Source organism: Cucurbita pepo, chromosome LG07 (genome assembly GCF_002806865.2).
Source record: "Cucurbita pepo subsp. pepo cultivar mu-cu-16 chromosome LG07, ASM280686v2, whole genome shotgun sequence".
Taxonomy (NCBI): Eukaryota; Viridiplantae; Streptophyta; class Magnoliopsida; order Cucurbitales; family Cucurbitaceae; genus Cucurbita; species Cucurbita pepo.
The window spans coordinates 7,365,969-7,382,835 of record NC_036644.1 but is presented as its reverse complement, the minus strand read 5'-3'; the positions used below and the strand labels follow the sequence as shown (position 1 = coordinate 7,382,835).

The window sequence follows — 16,867 nt, the reverse complement described above, 5'->3', positions numbered from 1 at the left end:
TTAACAAGTGATAAGGTGAAAACAAAGTTCCTCTCAAGCATCCCCGTTTGACTCTGAATGTTCAATGAAAGAACGAAGCTCATTTTCTCGAGTATAATACTGAGGGAAAGCTATTATAAATATTGGCTTTGGTTGTGAAGAAGTCACCAAGGAATTAATAGCATTAATACCCCCCATTCAGAATAGGAGGATTACTAACTTCTTGCCCAACAATATTAAGGTCATTTAAAATATAATGATCATTTGAATTAACTTGCTTCTCATGCATCGTAAGGACCTTTGAACCCTCAAGTGCTATCAACAAATCTTCTTCAATTTTGGTAAAACAAAACTTTCTTCCATAATCTGATTCAAAGTTCTCTTGCGTGGAGGGTCTAAAGAAGCTATATCATCAAAACGGAGGGAAGTTTTTTTCGATATTTCTGTCCTGGATGCCAATTTTGGTGGGATGGAGCCACAAATACTTTTCTGAACTCCAAATACAGCAGCTAAACAATCTATGTAGTTAGTTCATGCTTGCTTTTCACCTTAACATCCTTTGACAAAACAACTTCCTAAATATGAGTAGCAAAAACAGGTGCTGAATGCTTCAACTTCCCCTGTATTAATAGAAATTTTCTTACCATCTCCCAAATAGCAATCCATCCTTTCTTTTCAAAGCCAACAAGGAACGTGAACATTGTTTCTTTCTCTAGAGGTAGGGTAATCAAAACTTTCTTACTAAAAAAACAAGTGTATAGGAGATTGCAATAGTTCAACCAAGAAACATACAAACCAACGTAAGAGAGGGAAAGAAGTAATTTTCTTTCTATTAATCATTCCTTGAACAAAACACTCATCCTTTTCACCCCATATGAAGAAGTCAAATTGCTGATTAACCAACTCTTCACTTCCAATGCATCAAAGAAGACAAAATGATCAAACTCAAATAAAACACAAAATCGAAAGGTGGATGAAGACCATTGAAACCCATAGAAAAGCAGAAGTTCTTCTAGAGATCCATAGTGTACATGAAACAACAAATGAACAAGCGGTGGCATGGGTGACAATGCCAATTTGTGACCGACTATGGAGAAGCTTTGTTGGAAGGAGTCGCAATGAGAATATTGCCAAAAAGGGTGGGCGTTTCATGGTTAGGTTTCCTTGATTGTGTGTCTTGTGTCACAGTCATTCTTTTTCAACCTTGCTACGTCGTGATCTTGACCAACTTTAAGGGAACCCAATCCCCATATTGCTTTATCGTCCGACTTTGTGGTCTCGTCGAACCTTAGGCAAGGTCTATCTTGGTCCTCCGAACATCACTTGTATGGTATCCAAGATTGTTTGACCACACACGCCGCCTACGCGTGCTTGTTCAGTTATCTGCGACTCAATTGACTTACCTCTACACTAGGCCAAGTCATTTGGCTCGACCTTACCTCTGCTCGGGGTCAAGGTCTCTCAATGCAATGTTGCATATCATCATCTCATCTTGGTTCCCAATTAGTATGGTGCATATGTCTTGACGCCATCCCAAGTCATGGGGTGTTGTCGGCCATCACAACTCATTCAATCATGCCATTCTTTTCTACATGTCGGTTCAAGATATGACAATGAATTTGGGTATCATATCAAGTGGTATATGGCAATGCTTTTGCAATTTGAAATCACATATAAAATATTTTCATCAGTGGAAGTTATTTCTCAGTATTGGTATATATCTGCAAGTAATATGTAAAAGTATACATTTTTGTTGAATGAATATAGTGATGCAACTGTTGGAAAATGATTCATACAAGTACTCTTCCACTCATGAATGTGGGATCAAGTGCATTTACCTAGAAACATAAGAATATAAATATAAATTATTTTGTATAATAATGACCATGATGCAAAAGGAGTGGAAAAGTTTTCTTTAATGCTTTGTGTGGGTTCATTACGTTTTATGTGAATTGATGAACCACAGGAATTCAGCGAAACGCCGTGAAGGAGCTTTACTGGCATTTGAATGTCTTTGTGAAACACTTGGAAGACTATTTGAACCGTGAGTAGATATCCTAGACATAGTATCTTTATCTATTGTTTTTTCTCCTTCTCGTAACTGATATGTGATTTCTCAGGTATGTGATCCAGATGTTGCCGTTTCTTTTAGTGTCATTCTCTGATCAAGTTGTTGCAATTCGTGAAGCTGCTGAATGTGCTGCCCGTGCAATGATGTCTCATCTTACCGCTCAGGGTGTGAAGCTTGTATTGCCCTCTCTTTTGAAGGTGATTATAATTATTTTTGTTCTAGAACTTCTGGATAAACAACTTATGATATTCTTACGTCTCTTTTGTCAGTCGTAAAGGTTTCTCTTTAATGTCTGCTGCTTATGCATTGAATTGTTACATTTTATGCTGCCTATTTATGTGTATTTTCTCATATTTTCTCAAAATATTTTCTTTTAGTATATTTGATATTATGTTTTCTTTAATCATTTTGATAGGTGGTGAACTTTTGTATTTAAAACAAAGATACAAAAATGATTAAGCTAAATATGGAAACACACCTTAAGATTCTTGGAATGCAAAAAAGGTGATCCAAATTATAACAAGGCTAATAGATCCTATGCACAAGCCAACTAAAACAAGGCTATACGACTGAGGCCTCAAACATTGAAAAACTTGATGGATTATTGGGACTAATACCACGGTAAGTGTTTTGCTAGACCCAGTTTCATGGCATGCTTGGTTAAAGAGAATTTCAGGACAAATTGGGGTAGAATGGGAGGTTGAGTAACTAAAATGCAATAATACTAACTAATTTCACTAGCTAAATTTTTCAGAATTTGATTTAAATGGTTCATTTTGTGTAAAATTTATGTTTAAAATTTTCAAATAGTGATCATATTGGTCAGTTTTTAAAAATATGGAACCAAAATAATTGTTTGAAAATACAGGGACTAAAATGAACCAAAACACAGACGAAAATAATATTTAAACCAATTATTTATTGTAGAGACTATCGACATGGTCCGTTTTGATGCATAAGAAGAGCAATTTGTTCTTTTATTGAATCCTTCAGGCTTCAACTTTCTCTATTTAGCTCATATATGAGAACTTGAATTCACTATGTTGGTCGTGTTAAACTGGCAGACCATGTGCCTACTTGGAGACGTTCATTATCTTGACTGACAAATGCAATATTAGGTTTATGCTTGACTGGAGAGTTGAAAGTGGGTGACCAAGTTAATGATCTACAATTTTGTAATACAGCATGTATAAAATCATTGCCATAAAGAGCTATACAAATCGTCTCTTCCAACATTGATAGAATGAGAATAGATCAATGTTTGAGCTGGATTTTAATGAACTGAGAATAGCATGGGCAACAAAACAAAACATCATCCCTTTGGGGCCTATGTTACAATTTCAACTGTTTAATATGTATTTTTACTAAAAGTAGAGGACTGGGATGTATCCATGGATGAGCCGAGAATATGGTTTCTGGCATTTTTACCGATGTCTTATCAGTAATTTAATCTAGCTTTCTTGCTTTCTATACGAGAGTTTACTTTTCTAATTACCCTTCGGTGCCTAAGTTCTCTATTGTTCTCTCTCTGTGCAGGGTCTTGAAGATAAAGCATGGAGAACAAAGCAAAGCAGTGTACAGTTGCTTGGTGCTATGGCATATTGTGCTCCGCAACAGTTGTCTCAATGCCTTCCTAAGATAGTGCCGAAGTTGACAGAGGTATGTGCCATGATTTGTTAGTTTCCATTTTAGTTTCATTATGTAACCATTGAAAAAAAAGGGTAAGTATATGAGCTTGATTAAGATTACATTTTCCCCCTACAAAAAAACTGCAGGTTCTCACAGATACTCATCCCAAAGTCCAGTCAGCAGCACAAACAGCCCTTCAACAAGTAATAATTTTGAGCCATTTAAAATCATCGGATCTTTATGGTTTTCTAATTTCTACTAACATCTTTCATTGTTTGTTTCTTTTAGGTTGGAAGTGTCATAAAGAATCCAGAAATATCTGCACTTGTTCCTACGCTTCTAATGGGTCTTACTGATCCAAATGATTATACTAAATATTCTCTTGACATTCTTCTGCAAGTAAGATTGATTGAAGATAAGATTTAGGACGGATTTTCAGTTAACATTAGCAAACTTATTTGCCTTTTTGCCTGCTAAATTTCCATTAACTTATTGCAGACAACTTTTATTAATTCAATTGATGCCCCTTCCCTTGCACTATTGGTGCCCATAGTGCACAGAGGGCTAAGGGAGAGAAGTGCTGAGACAAAAAAAAAAGCAGCCCAAATTGCTGGAAATATGTGTTCCTTAGTCACAGAACCGAAGGATATGATTCCTTATACTGGGCTGCTACTTCCTGAAGTAAAAAAGGTTGTCATCCCCATTTACTTTATTCTTGCACTGTATTCTTTCTTCTTTCTAATTTTAAATTTTGTGATGAGGACAGGTCTTAGTTGATCCAATTCCGGAAGTACGTTCAGTTGCTGCTCGGGCAATTGGATCCCTCATCAGGGGAATGGGAGAGGAAAACTTCCCCGATCTAGTACCATGGTTGTTTGATACACTTAAATCTGAGAATAGTAATGTTGAGCGCTCTGGTGCTGCCCAAGGATTGAGTGAGGTTAGAATTCTTACAATTAACATCATGTTACTTATTTATTTGTTTATTATTTAGCCATATGTCAGTTATTCCTAATTTGACTGATTGCGTTTTAATCATGCATTTTTACGCTACTTTTTTTAGTGTATATTTAGACTAATTGATAGGCTTCACTAGACATGTGGTAATGTGGAGTTTTTCCCATTCAAAGATGTGAATGTCCGGATGCATGCTTTTCCATTTTTTTTTCTATTCCAATTTCATCTTATATATTTCTATTGGTTCTATAGCTTCATATTTTTGGTTCATCACTTTATTAGTTACCTTTTACACTGAAATCAACTTTTTAGTTGTTGATGACTAGGGTAGGTCCATTTAGTAATACCAAGACGATTGTAGGTCAATTTAGTATAAGAAAGAATTGACTTAATTGTGTTTCTAAGCTTTCTGTATTATAGAAAACTAAAAATGGTTTTAAAGGATAAAACAAGAAAGTACGTGGGAGCTTGATCTTCGATGATACTCGATATTTATAATTTAGTATTAATAATACTTCTGCTCTTATTGCTACTTATATTATAACACTATTATTATTTTTTAATAATATGTGTTTTCGATTGTTGTTTGTTGTTTGTTTGTTTCTAGGTTTTAGCTGCTCTTGGAATTGAATACTTCGATCTTGTGCTTCCGGATATTATTAAAAACTGTTCTCATCAGAGAGCACCTGTCCGTGATGGATATTTAACACTTTTCAAGGTAATTCAACTTTCTTTTGAAGGTTTCATGTTTTACCTGCTCTATAGATGTTATTGTCAAGAATGAATTAGGAGGAAAAATATGCATGAATTAATCCCTCAGAATTTTAACTCTAATTTGATACATGTTAGATATTTGTTTGATAATTAAAGTTTTCAATATGCCATCCTAATGATTTTTCTTTTTTTTTTTTTTTTTTTTTTTTTTTTTTTTTTTTTTTNTTTTTTTTTTTTTTTTGAGTTCAACAACATTCTGGGTGGGTGGAGTACATTGAAGCTATGATCACTTTGACTTGTGTGTTATGTTTTTAGATGTACTAAGTCAAATATATTCAACGAATGAATTTTATAATCCAAGTAGTAAAAAATGTATTTTTTTAATGAATCTAGATTTTTAATTTAAAAGTTTAAAATATGGAATTGCATTAAAAAGGACAAAATCTTTGATAAATATATTATTTCATGTTATTAAGTCATTTTAATTTTGTTAAAATTAAAATATGCACAACACAATAAATTATAAACTTTATAACATTGTAAAATGATAATTATACAACATTTATAAAATAAAACATCTTAACAGATTAATTATTAATAGTTGTGATACAACTTAGTATTACGACTACATTTATAGTTTATAACTGCAATATCAAACATAATTTGAACAAATTTTTAAATTTGGATCTAGTTTCTAAATTTTCTTTTCAAACACATTCTAAAATTCTAAAACCATGAAATACAACTTTGATCTTATATTCAAAAGCAATCAACATATTTTTCGGCTTATACTTGCATGAACACGTCCTATAGAAAATGATTTGTTCCGTTGTCTTTGTCTTTTATCCGTGAACATCCTTCTTCAATTGTCTTTTTTTATTTTCACTATTCAAATTTTATTTCAACTTGATTACAGTACTTGCCAAGGTCACTGGGCGTTCAATTCCAGAACTATTTGCAGCAGGTGTTGCCTGCAATTCTCGATGGTTAGTACCACAAAATATACAGTTATGGCAATATTTAAGAAATACCATCTGTTAAGACATTTATTTCTTATTGTTTTCTATAACAATTTTATAGGTCTTGCTGATGAGAATGAATCAGTGCGGGATGCAGCATTAGGCGCTGGGCATGTTCTGGTTGAGCACTATGCAGCAACGTAATTACTATTGAATTTTAAATCCATACACACATGCACACACAGAAATAATAATATGAATAGTTAAATCGTCTATCGTTTACTATTTTCTTCTTTCATAAGGGAATTAGAAGAAATAGAACTGCCATTCATCCTTAATTTTTCCCAGTAGAAATACTATTTTTATGTGTATATGAATTGTATAATTTTTGTTTATTTAGGCTCTTCTTGGATTAACCAGTGATTATATTTAGAAGCTTTAAAATTTTCCAATATGCGGTTTGCATAGAAAATGATGGTTTATTATTTTCAGATCTTTACCATTGCTCCTCCCTGCTGTGGAAGATGGTATCTTTAATGACAGCTGGCGTATTCGACAGAGTTCTGTCGAACTGTTGGGTGATCTCTTATTTAAGGTACATGTTAATCTGTGTGTGTGCGTGTAGCGTACGCATGTGTCTCAACTTCTGTTTTGCAGGTTGCTGGAACATCTGGAAAAGCATTGCTTGAGGGTGGTAGTGATGATGAAGGTTCTAGCACTGAAGCCCATGGACGTGCTATTATTGAGGTTCTTGGTCGAGAAAAGCGGGATGAAATACTTTCTGCCCTATATATGGTTAGAACTGATGTTAGCATTTCAGTTCGACAGGTAATACTGGATTATAAGTTGTGTATATACTTTTTGTTGTTGACATTGTATGGTATAAGGATATTAATTTTTTTATATCTTGTCAGGCTGCTCTGCATGTTTGGAAAACCATAGTCGCAAACACTCCAAAGACTCTCAAGGAAATAATGCCAGTTCTAATGAATACTCTAATTTCTTCTCTTGCTTCATCATCTTCCGAGAGGCGACAGGTCTTTACTCGTATACTTCATACGATTTCCATGTTGCTGTTGGGAAACTATATTTCTGACTGGGTCTTATTTAGGTTGCTGGACGAGCATTGGGTGAGCTTGTGAGAAAGCTTGGGGAAAGAGTACTTCCGTTGATCATTCCCATACTATCTCAAGGGCTGAAGGATCCCAACGCTAGCAGAAGACAAGTGAGAACTTTGCTATATCATTATTTTAGGCCATGCTTGAAGTCCATCGTCAGATCTTTTAGCGTCTATTTCACATTTTGACTAGAACTGATATATATCAACAAAATACAGCACCCAAGAATTCAAGAGCTTCTCATCCCGAAGTTTCCAGTTTTCCGTTCTCTCACTCCCCTATTAGTAACCAAACCCACCCCCCATACGTCAGCCTGAAATCTGGTTACAAATAGTGGGGCCCCCTTACAGTTTACATTCTCAGCCCTTTGATCCTGTTGCAGAAGTGGCTAAAAATTATAAAAATACCATCTTGGTGTGGAATGGTGAATAAGGTCGGAATTTTAGTGGCCAACAGATATTGGCTATGTGTAGAATCTGTAGCCTCCAAAGAGTATAAAAAGAAATGATGTAATTATTTTTGGATAAGAAACGATGACCACTTCATTCCAAAAAGCCAACCATTACAATTTAACGGGCTAAGAGACGAGGTGTCCCCTCTCCTAACCAAAAGGGATTTCTCCAACCATTACAACTTAATGTTAGGCAGCTTACAACGCTCCAAAATTGAAATAAGGATACCCCATTCTTCCAACTCTCTGACAAAACAGCCCCCCCTCAACTTTAAGTCCCAACTTTGGCCATTAGGGTTCCACAACTGATGGGCCTTGCTCAATTTAGCATTTGAGAGGCTGAAAATGGAGGGGTAATATAACCTTCAGGGGGTGTTTGGCCCACCATCTTGGAGACGGGTAGAGTGGGCTAAAATATTCCACTCTCCATTTAACCCGCATACTTCACAACATGGTAGATAATTAACTCCTCTTCACCAACTTCAACAATGTTTACCATCAAAGTCTGCACCGAGAAGCCCCATCTTCCTCTCTTCCTCCCATGTTAATAATAAGTATTATAACATATTTAAAAAGTGTACTATGTTTATTTATGATTTTTATTTCTTTTATCTTTTTGTTTTATACTTTTTTCTAGAATTATCCATCGACCTCTACATTTTATAGATATTTTCATTGACATTTTCATAAAATTGAGACTTCGATATTTGTCAACATCGGCATTTCAAACATTGATGTTAAGTAGCTTATTTCAAAATTCTAGGAAATCTTGCAAAATATGACTATTTTGGTTATAGCCTTTTTTGATAGAAAAATGCCATTCAATTTCATATTATAGTAAGCGACAATGTTCAATTAAAATCTGTTAGAATTTTAAGATCATTCAAATTCCTACACACAAACTGACCAAAAAAAATATGCTAAGGGTATATTTCATTAGTTAATATTACAAGGATGAATTGCTTTGTTAAAATGTGTGCTTAACTGATAATATCTTAAAATTATACATAACTATCAAAATTTGATTGTTTTTGCATCTCTTTCCTATATTAAAAATATCATTTAATTTCATATGATAATAAACAACTAAATTTGCTTGATCATGAACTTCATGGTTTATTTATTCATTATTATATATATATATATATATATATATATATATATATATATATATATATATATATATATTTTTTTTTTTTTTCCCTCTTGGTATTCTGCCATTTACCTGATTTTGTAATTGAACATTCAGCATCCCTTCCTTTCACTTCTCTCTATATAGAGAAAAAAAAGGAGAAAAAAAAAAAAGTAATTTTTATTAATCGAGAATATGAATTTGACAGGGTGTATGCATTGGGTTGAGTGAAGTGATGACTAGTGCTGGTAAAAGTCAGTTATTGAGCTTCATGGAGGATCTTATCCCTACGATTCGAACAGCCCTTTGTGATAGGTTTGTACTTTCTCTCTAATTTCATTTTTTTCTTTTCATGATAACTCATGGCATACTTAACTACTTAAGTCTCGGTATCCTTAATCAGCATGCCTGAGGTTCGCGTGTCTGCAGGCTTAGCATTCAGCACTCTTTACAAGGTACGTTACATATTTCATTTAGAGTTAGAAACAGGAAATATTGATTTTTCAATAGTAATGATTTTGAGCTTCATGTTTAGAGTGCTGGAATGCAAGCGATCGATGAAATTATTCCTACACTCCTTCATGCTTTGGAGGATGAGGAAACATCAGATACTGCCCTTGACGGTCTCAAACAAATCTTGAGGTGGTGGCCCTTTTTTCTTTCATCTTTTTTGTTTACGTATTCTTATGTTTCATGCCGATAAATTCAGCATCAATGTTAATATATCCTTGAAAAATATCATTTGAAATGTGTGTTAAGATAGAGATATTAACTCAATTTTTTTAAAAATTATTTTTTAGTAATTTGTAGTAATTTGTGGAAGACCGGATAAATATCAGATACTGAAATTATTTTTTGTGGAAGATCGATGAAATTATTATTATTATTATTATTTTTTTTTTTTTGACTTTTCATTGAGCTGTTAAATCAGATTTATAAATTGCTAGACAGGTAAAATTTTGATTACTAGCACTCCTAATTATTTACCCCAATATGATGAAAATGAACGCATCGCTTTTTGTAGAGAAGTATATAACTTACTGTCAACTGCCTGATAGTTTTCGGCCAGTGGGCTTAAAAAAACACAAGAAACCAAGTGTTACATTCAATTGATGAAAAAAGACTTGCTCAAAGAGACAAATCCTTTAATGGGAAAGAGAGAAAAAGTGAAAAAGGAAACTTAGTATAAAAGCATCCCAATTTAAACAAAGTTCTTGTAGAAAAGAAGACCGTGGAATAATTTGGAATGAGAACAGCAAAGAGAAGCCTTCATTTTGCAGTTTCATAATGATCCAACCAATGCCTTTGGTTATGCGCCAACCATATCTTTGAAATAATAGCTTTAATTGCATTTACCCAATGCCAATGAGGCCTTGGGGAGAGGCAATGACGATTAAGCAGTTGAAGAGAGTAGCTATTTGAATCATTGGAGATGATCCAAAGTATATCGAACATGCCAGCAAGACAATGCAAAAGAACATTAGAAATATAAATGGTTCAACCTTTACGTATCCAAACAGTATAAGGACATGTTGATGGCATGAGAAAAGATGTTGGCATGAGAAGATATGAAAGCTAGTAGAAAAGATTTATTGAAAGATTTAATTTAATTTTAATCTACCTTTGATCTCTCTCTCTCTCTCTCTCTCTCTCTCTCTCTTTCAAGAATTTTTTCTCCTACCTGTTCCTCAATGGTTGCAGACCCTCTTGTCACTTTTATCCTGGTTCTTTATTTTGTACTAATGCATGCATAGTAAAGTTGTTTACTGGAAGAGGCACGGGCTTTGTTACAATAAATCTTTGGCATTGGGCTGATACATTTCTGAATCTTTATTATATTATTGGAAGTTGTCAAAACTTATTTTTTCTGTCCAATCCCTACTGTGCCAATTATCTTATATAAATCCTTCATGTCAGGATATGTAGACATAAAGCTGCACACTAGAGAATTTTACATGCGAAGCTAACACATGAAATTTATACCTTCTAAATGCCCCCTCTTCTTTTTCCCATTTGATAAAAAACTAATTAATGATGTTTGTCTCTTTCAGTGTGAGAACTACAGCTGTTCTACCACATATATTGCCAAAGCTTGTCCATACACCTCTTTCGTATGTCCATCCTTCCCTAGTTCAACTTTTATTTTCATGATATTTGCCTGACTTCATGTCGACTAAATGTTAAATAAAATACCAATTTATAGTGCCTTCAATGCACATGCTCTTGGAGCCTTAGCAGAGGTTGCCGGCCCAGGTTTGAACGTCCACCTTGGCACTGTCCTTCCTGCTTTACTCTCAGCAATGGGTGGCGATGATGAAGTAAGCTATTTATGAAGAATGTTTAAGTTGATAGTACTTTTTAAACCTTAAAATTCAATCATATTCTTTAAAGCCATCATCTTACACACATTCTAGATTTTTTTTTTTTTTACATATATATATTTTTAAAATTGATAAATCAGGAAGTTCAGAAATTGGCAAAAGAAGCTGCAGAAACGGTGACGCTGGTTATAGATGAAGATGGTGCAGAATTTCTAATCTCTGAGCTGCTTAAAGGTGTCAGTGATAGTCAGGTACCTTTAATAAATGTTGAACATTTGTAGTGTCTTTTGTGCTGCGTGTGTGTCTGTTTTCTTTGACATCGTTTGTTGAATTTTCTCTCAGGCTCCTATTAGAAGAAGTTCTGCTTATTTGTTAGGATACTTCTTCAAAAATAGCAAATTGTATTTGGTAGACGAAGCTCCAAACTTGATATCAACCCTGATTGTCTTGCTCAGTGACTCAGATTCAGCCACCGTTGTGGTATGTCTGGCATTTGTTTATTTACTTTCTTTGTCCATTTTTATGCTGTGAAATTATGTTATACTTTCCTTTTTGAAAAGGTCGCATGGGAAGCCTTATCAAGGGTTGTAAGTTCCATCCCAAAGGAGATACTTCCTTCGTATATCAAACTTGTACGTGATGCTGTATCTACATCGAGAGACAAGGAGCGAAGGAAAAGAAAGGTACTATTCTGACAATGAAATTTTATGTCCATTTTTGTATTCCAAACGCTTCACATTATTTGTCATTGCTTTTCTATTCTAACTGTTTCATTTAATGGGTTTGCAGGGAGGGGCTATACTGCTACCTGGGTTATGTCTTCCTAAAGCTCTTCAGCCTTTGCTTCCAATATTTCTCCAGGTATTTGTGTTCACTTTGCCATATGGTCTAGATTGGGCAGTAGTCATGGGTCAACGTGCTTTATTCTTGTTATAGCCATTAGACAACATATTGGAGTTTCCCGTATCCCACATTCTCTTTTTCTATTCGTTAGACAGGGTCTGTCAAATCAATGATCATTATCCCATTTGAGACATCTGAAAGGGAAATATTGTGGACAGACATTTTAATTCATTGACATATTCTAGATACAGTAGTTCTCCATATTCTTGTCGAAGGCTTATCTTGTAAAACAGTAATATATATATGTTTAAGCCACAAATAATAACTTTGGTATCGAAGTTTTTTTCTTTTTATTTATTTATTATTTTTTAATGCTGGAAATTCTTATAAGCAATTGTATTGCATGTCTAATGTATAGGGCTTAATTAGTGGGTCTGCTGAAACAAGAGAGCAGGCAGCTTTGGGCCTTGGTGAGCTGATTGAAGTGACTAGTGAAAAAGTGCTGAAGGAGTTTGTCATCCAAATAACTGGGTAAATTGCAATTTAAATTTGACAGACATCAATATTGACATGGTTAAATTGATGTCTCGATTCATTTTCAAAATTTACATTGACAATTATTTTCAAATATTCCGTGGTGCTGTTAAGGTAAGGCATTTTGTAGAAAGGAACCTTACCTTTTGATGGAATTATTACAGATTATTATTTGTTCTTAGTACAAAAGTTATCTTGCTTAGTAACTTACTATTGATTTTGTTAATTAAGCAACTCGGTATTTTATTAGCTACTCTTTCCTGCTTCTTTTTCTTTTTCCTAAATGATTATTGATGTCAATCCAGTATTTTTTTAAAATTTGTCTTCGTCTCCTTTATTGGAAAAGGCATTTAGGAAAGTTCTTGCCATTACGATCTTTCTTATAATGCAATGTTATCTTGATCCCATTGAAACATCAGTTACTATTTTGATTGTTGCAACTTGGTTTTTAAATATTCATAGCTTGATCAAACGATTCCTTTTTATTTGGAATGAGATGGTTTCTGATGTTTACAAATTCTTCCACTGTCAGTTTTTCTTTTTGTTCCGGGTAAAGTGAATTCTGATTTTGACTATCATGTTTTCTTATATTCTCAGGCCTCTTATCCGAATTATAGGCGATCGCTTCCCATGGCAGGTGAAGAGTGCCATTCTATCTACTTTGAGCATTATAATAAGAAAAGGTGGAATGGCTTTAAAACCTTTTCTTCCTCAACTACAAACCACATTTATCAAGTGTCTGCAAGATAATACAAGGTTGGTGAGATTATTCTTCTGATCATCATTAATTATCATTAAGAGCCATTTGAATATGATGCATAGTCTCACTACTCATTCATGGACCTTGAAGAGTTGATAGCAAATTTATGTAAATAGATATACAGCTATACAGCTTTCACCTTTACCTTTTCCATCTCCTTTCAATTGCTTTGACATTGGAGCTTACGGATTATTTTGGAAATGCATATTAGTAACTGTTTGTGGGATGAATCCTTTCCTCATAAGTTGCTCGCTGTATTTCTTGTACTTATAAGATGATCTGTGTTCAGGACTGTCCGATCCAGTGCTGCGCTTGCTCTTGGAAAGCTAAGTGCTCTTAGCACGAGGATTGATCCATTAGTTGGTGATCTGCTTTCCAGTTTACAGGTGACTTTTGTTATCTTCGTGTCTTTCTGATTGTGAATCTTGAAATTGGTCTTCCTTACTAACTTTATTGTTCAGGCTTCTGATGGTGGTATCCGTGAGGCAACCTTGATTGCATTGAAAGGTGTCATGAAGCATGCTGGGAAGACTGTAAGTAGTGCAGTGAGAACTCGGGTCTATACTTACCTGAAGGATTTGATTCATCACGAAGATGACCAAGTTCGCATGTCAGCTGCAAGTATTTTGGGTGTTATTTCTCAGGTATTGTGCAATTTCTATGAACTATATATATATATATATATTTGTAAGTTTTAGATACTATTATTATTATATTATTTTGAAAGTTAAATATGTGACAAGGGTTGGAGTGTTCGAATATTTAACTACTTGGTCAAGAAACGAATTGGGGGGTAGTGTTTAAAGTTCGAGAGACTTCCCGACTCTCCTACCCTGCTATGCTTAGATTTTTGCTTCCTGTACAATGTTATACCTATCATCTATATATACATTGAAGTCTGGCTATACAATGTTATACCTATCATCTATATATACATTGAAGTCTGGCTAGTCTGCATTAGCTTTCCTTTAACTAACTTGAGTGCGTGCCACACTCGTCATGAGTCATGTCTTTCTTCCCTTGCAATTACTGACTCGACTTTTCTGCTCATGATTTACACCTTTGATTCTAGGGTATTAATCCTCGACTGGCTGTTAAAAAGACAGACTGACCTTAATTACTTATGTTTAGTATCTTTGACAAATGAGTGCTATGTGCTTGATAACCATTGTTTTTGGTGTGCCTTTCATATTCTTGTTCCAGTACATAGAGGACAATGAACTGACCGACCTGCTCGAGGAACTTGTATCCATGGCCTCTTCTAGCTGGCATTCTAGGCATGGGTCGGTGCTCACTATATCATCCATGCTGCGGCACAAACCTTCTGCCGTTTGTCAGTCTGCTATGTTCTCATCTATTTTGGCTTGCCTTAAAACCGCATTGAAAGATGAGAAGGTACTCTGCTCTATCATTGGTTGTGTTTGATTATAGTTTATTGTTAGCTGACATTCTTCTTGTTAACACAGTTCCCAATCCGTGAAACTTCTACTAAAGCATTAGGGAGGCTTCTGCTCAATCAAATTCAACAGAGCCCGACTACAAATGCTACAAATCTTGATATTCTTACATCCCTAGTCTCAGCATTACAAGATGATTCTAGTGAAGTAAGAAGGAAGGCTTTATCTGCAATCAAAGCAGTAGCAAAAGTACGTGAATTTTTTTTGTTGCTTCCGCTCATGAAAAATGTTGTTATTTATTGTGAGTGATAGTGTCTAATACATTATTCATTTTACAAATGTGGTGGATTGCAGGAAAATCCTTCGTTTACCGTGACTCATGCTTCACTAATTGGTCCAGCACTCGCCGAGTGTTTGAAAGATGGAAGTACTCCTGTAAGGCTAGCTGCAGAAAGATGTGTTTTGCATTGCTTCCAGCTGACAAGGGGTATTTGTCTATATTATGCTAAAATTTCCCTTTTTACGATCCAATACTTGTATCCATTGATGGACCATCAACGACTCCTTCTGCAACTAATGTACTGTTAACAAGAACTGAAATTGGAGTATTTGGCTTTGGCTTTTTCTTTTATGTTTTTAGGTAGCGAAAATGTTCAAGCTGCTCAAAGATTTATCACGGGCCTTGAAGCTAGACGATTATCAAAGTTACCAGAGCTGAGGTATACCTTGTCATACATTTTAATCTTTATATGTTTTTCATAAAATTTTAAATTCAACTGAAAAGTTCATGGGGCCTAAACTCTTATGCTTTTGGTCTTCCCTTCACGGTTTTAAAACGTGTTTGCTGATGAGAGGTTTCCACACCCTTATAAAGAATGTTTGTTCTCCCCAACTGATGTGGGATCTCATAATCCGCCCCCCTTTGGGGCTCAGTGTCCTCGTTGACACACCGCTTTGTGGATTGTTTTTAGTTTTTTCTATCTATAGTAGTTCAGAACTCTTGTAACAGCCCGAACTTTTCCTTTTGGGCTTCCCTTCAAGGTTTTAATTTAAAACGCATCTGCTAGTGAGAGGTTTCCACATCCTTATAAAGAATGTTTCGATCTCCTCCTCAACCGATGTGGGATCTCACAATCTACCCTCTTTCAGAGCTCAGTGTCCTGCTGACACACCGCCTAGTGGATTGTTTTTAGCTTTTTCTATCTCTTTGGATTCTTGCTTTCCTCGGCTGCATTCGAGTGTCTTTAGTCCGAGTTTTATTTTTGTTTCTCAAGATTGGAATGCCTTGGCTGTTCTATATAAACTAATGGGCTATTATTGTTTGCTTCTGTTTGTAAAAATACAGTGACGATAGTGAAGATAGTGAAGCTGAAACTGCAAGTGGCTGATTTCTCGACCAACTTTTTTGTCCTACCATTAAACAGAATTGATTGATTGATGAGAACTTTAAACAGACAGCAGATAGTATTTTATTTTATACGTAAAGGCCAACACCCATTTTTCTCGTCTGGGTGTGAAGTTCATGCTGTGATGTTATGAGCTCAAATACAAAGGGGGTTCTGTTGTAATATGTATAAAATGAGGAACCAGAGTCTAGTTTTGTTATGAATTTTGATTTTTCATAATCCTTCAGTGAAATCATAAGCTTTTTTTTCATAATCATTGATCAACTACCTGGATTAACTACCAAAGGTGCTAAACGAGACTTGGTACATGTTATTCTTGAAATTTAACGCACATCACTAAGATATTTTGCGAAATGTTTTAACGTATCAAGATATATAATCTTATATCGATCAATTTCTTCTTTTAAGACAAATTAAAAAGAGGAGTCAAGTCTTCTATCTCTATTGGTTTGCGATCTTTTGGAGAAACTCAAAGTAAAGTAAAGCCACTCGAGAGATTATGCTGAAAGTGGATAATATCATACCATTGTTGAGAGTCGTGTTCATCTAACATTTATGACTATTTCACTTCTTGCATCAAAGTATTTAGTGTAGGG

The 16,867-nt window shown here is 34.8% G+C and overlaps 1 protein-coding gene across 1 annotated transcript in view; it reads left to right on the top strand.

Moving 5' to 3' along the window:
* Positions 1–16,524, top strand: part of LOC111799325 (protein ILITYHIA) — a 39,885-nt gene extending 23,361 nt beyond the window's left edge. Inside the window, exons 29-60 of the mRNA XM_023682844.1 lie at positions 1,946–2,023; positions 2,100–2,247; positions 3,587–3,709; positions 3,826–3,882; positions 3,968–4,078; positions 4,178–4,369; positions 4,446–4,619; positions 5,244–5,354; positions 6,267–6,336; positions 6,431–6,509; positions 6,802–6,904; positions 6,967–7,137; positions 7,224–7,346; positions 7,421–7,534; positions 9,219–9,325; positions 9,414–9,465; positions 9,546–9,652; positions 11,062–11,121; positions 11,214–11,328; positions 11,472–11,582; positions 11,674–11,811; positions 11,892–12,014; positions 12,121–12,192; positions 12,593–12,705; positions 13,306–13,464; positions 13,758–13,854; positions 13,930–14,112; positions 14,672–14,863; positions 14,935–15,114; positions 15,220–15,352; positions 15,506–15,584; positions 16,211–16,524. Coding sequence (XP_023538612.1) covers positions 1,946–2,023; positions 2,100–2,247; positions 3,587–3,709; positions 3,826–3,882; positions 3,968–4,078; positions 4,178–4,369; positions 4,446–4,619; positions 5,244–5,354; positions 6,267–6,336; positions 6,431–6,509; positions 6,802–6,904; positions 6,967–7,137; positions 7,224–7,346; positions 7,421–7,534; positions 9,219–9,325; positions 9,414–9,465; positions 9,546–9,652; positions 11,062–11,121; positions 11,214–11,328; positions 11,472–11,582; positions 11,674–11,811; positions 11,892–12,014; positions 12,121–12,192; positions 12,593–12,705; positions 13,306–13,464; positions 13,758–13,854; positions 13,930–14,112; positions 14,672–14,863; positions 14,935–15,114; positions 15,220–15,352; positions 15,506–15,584; positions 16,211–16,253 — 3,718 coding nt within the window. The 3' untranslated portion in view covers positions 16,254–16,524. The remainder of the gene's footprint in view (positions 1–1,945; positions 2,024–2,099; positions 2,248–3,586; positions 3,710–3,825; positions 3,883–3,967; positions 4,079–4,177; positions 4,370–4,445; positions 4,620–5,243; positions 5,355–6,266; positions 6,337–6,430; positions 6,510–6,801; positions 6,905–6,966; positions 7,138–7,223; positions 7,347–7,420; positions 7,535–9,218; positions 9,326–9,413; positions 9,466–9,545; positions 9,653–11,061; positions 11,122–11,213; positions 11,329–11,471; positions 11,583–11,673; positions 11,812–11,891; positions 12,015–12,120; positions 12,193–12,592; positions 12,706–13,305; positions 13,465–13,757; positions 13,855–13,929; positions 14,113–14,671; positions 14,864–14,934; positions 15,115–15,219; positions 15,353–15,505; positions 15,585–16,210) is intronic.
* The last annotated feature ends 343 nt before the right edge of the window (positions 16,525–16,867 follow it).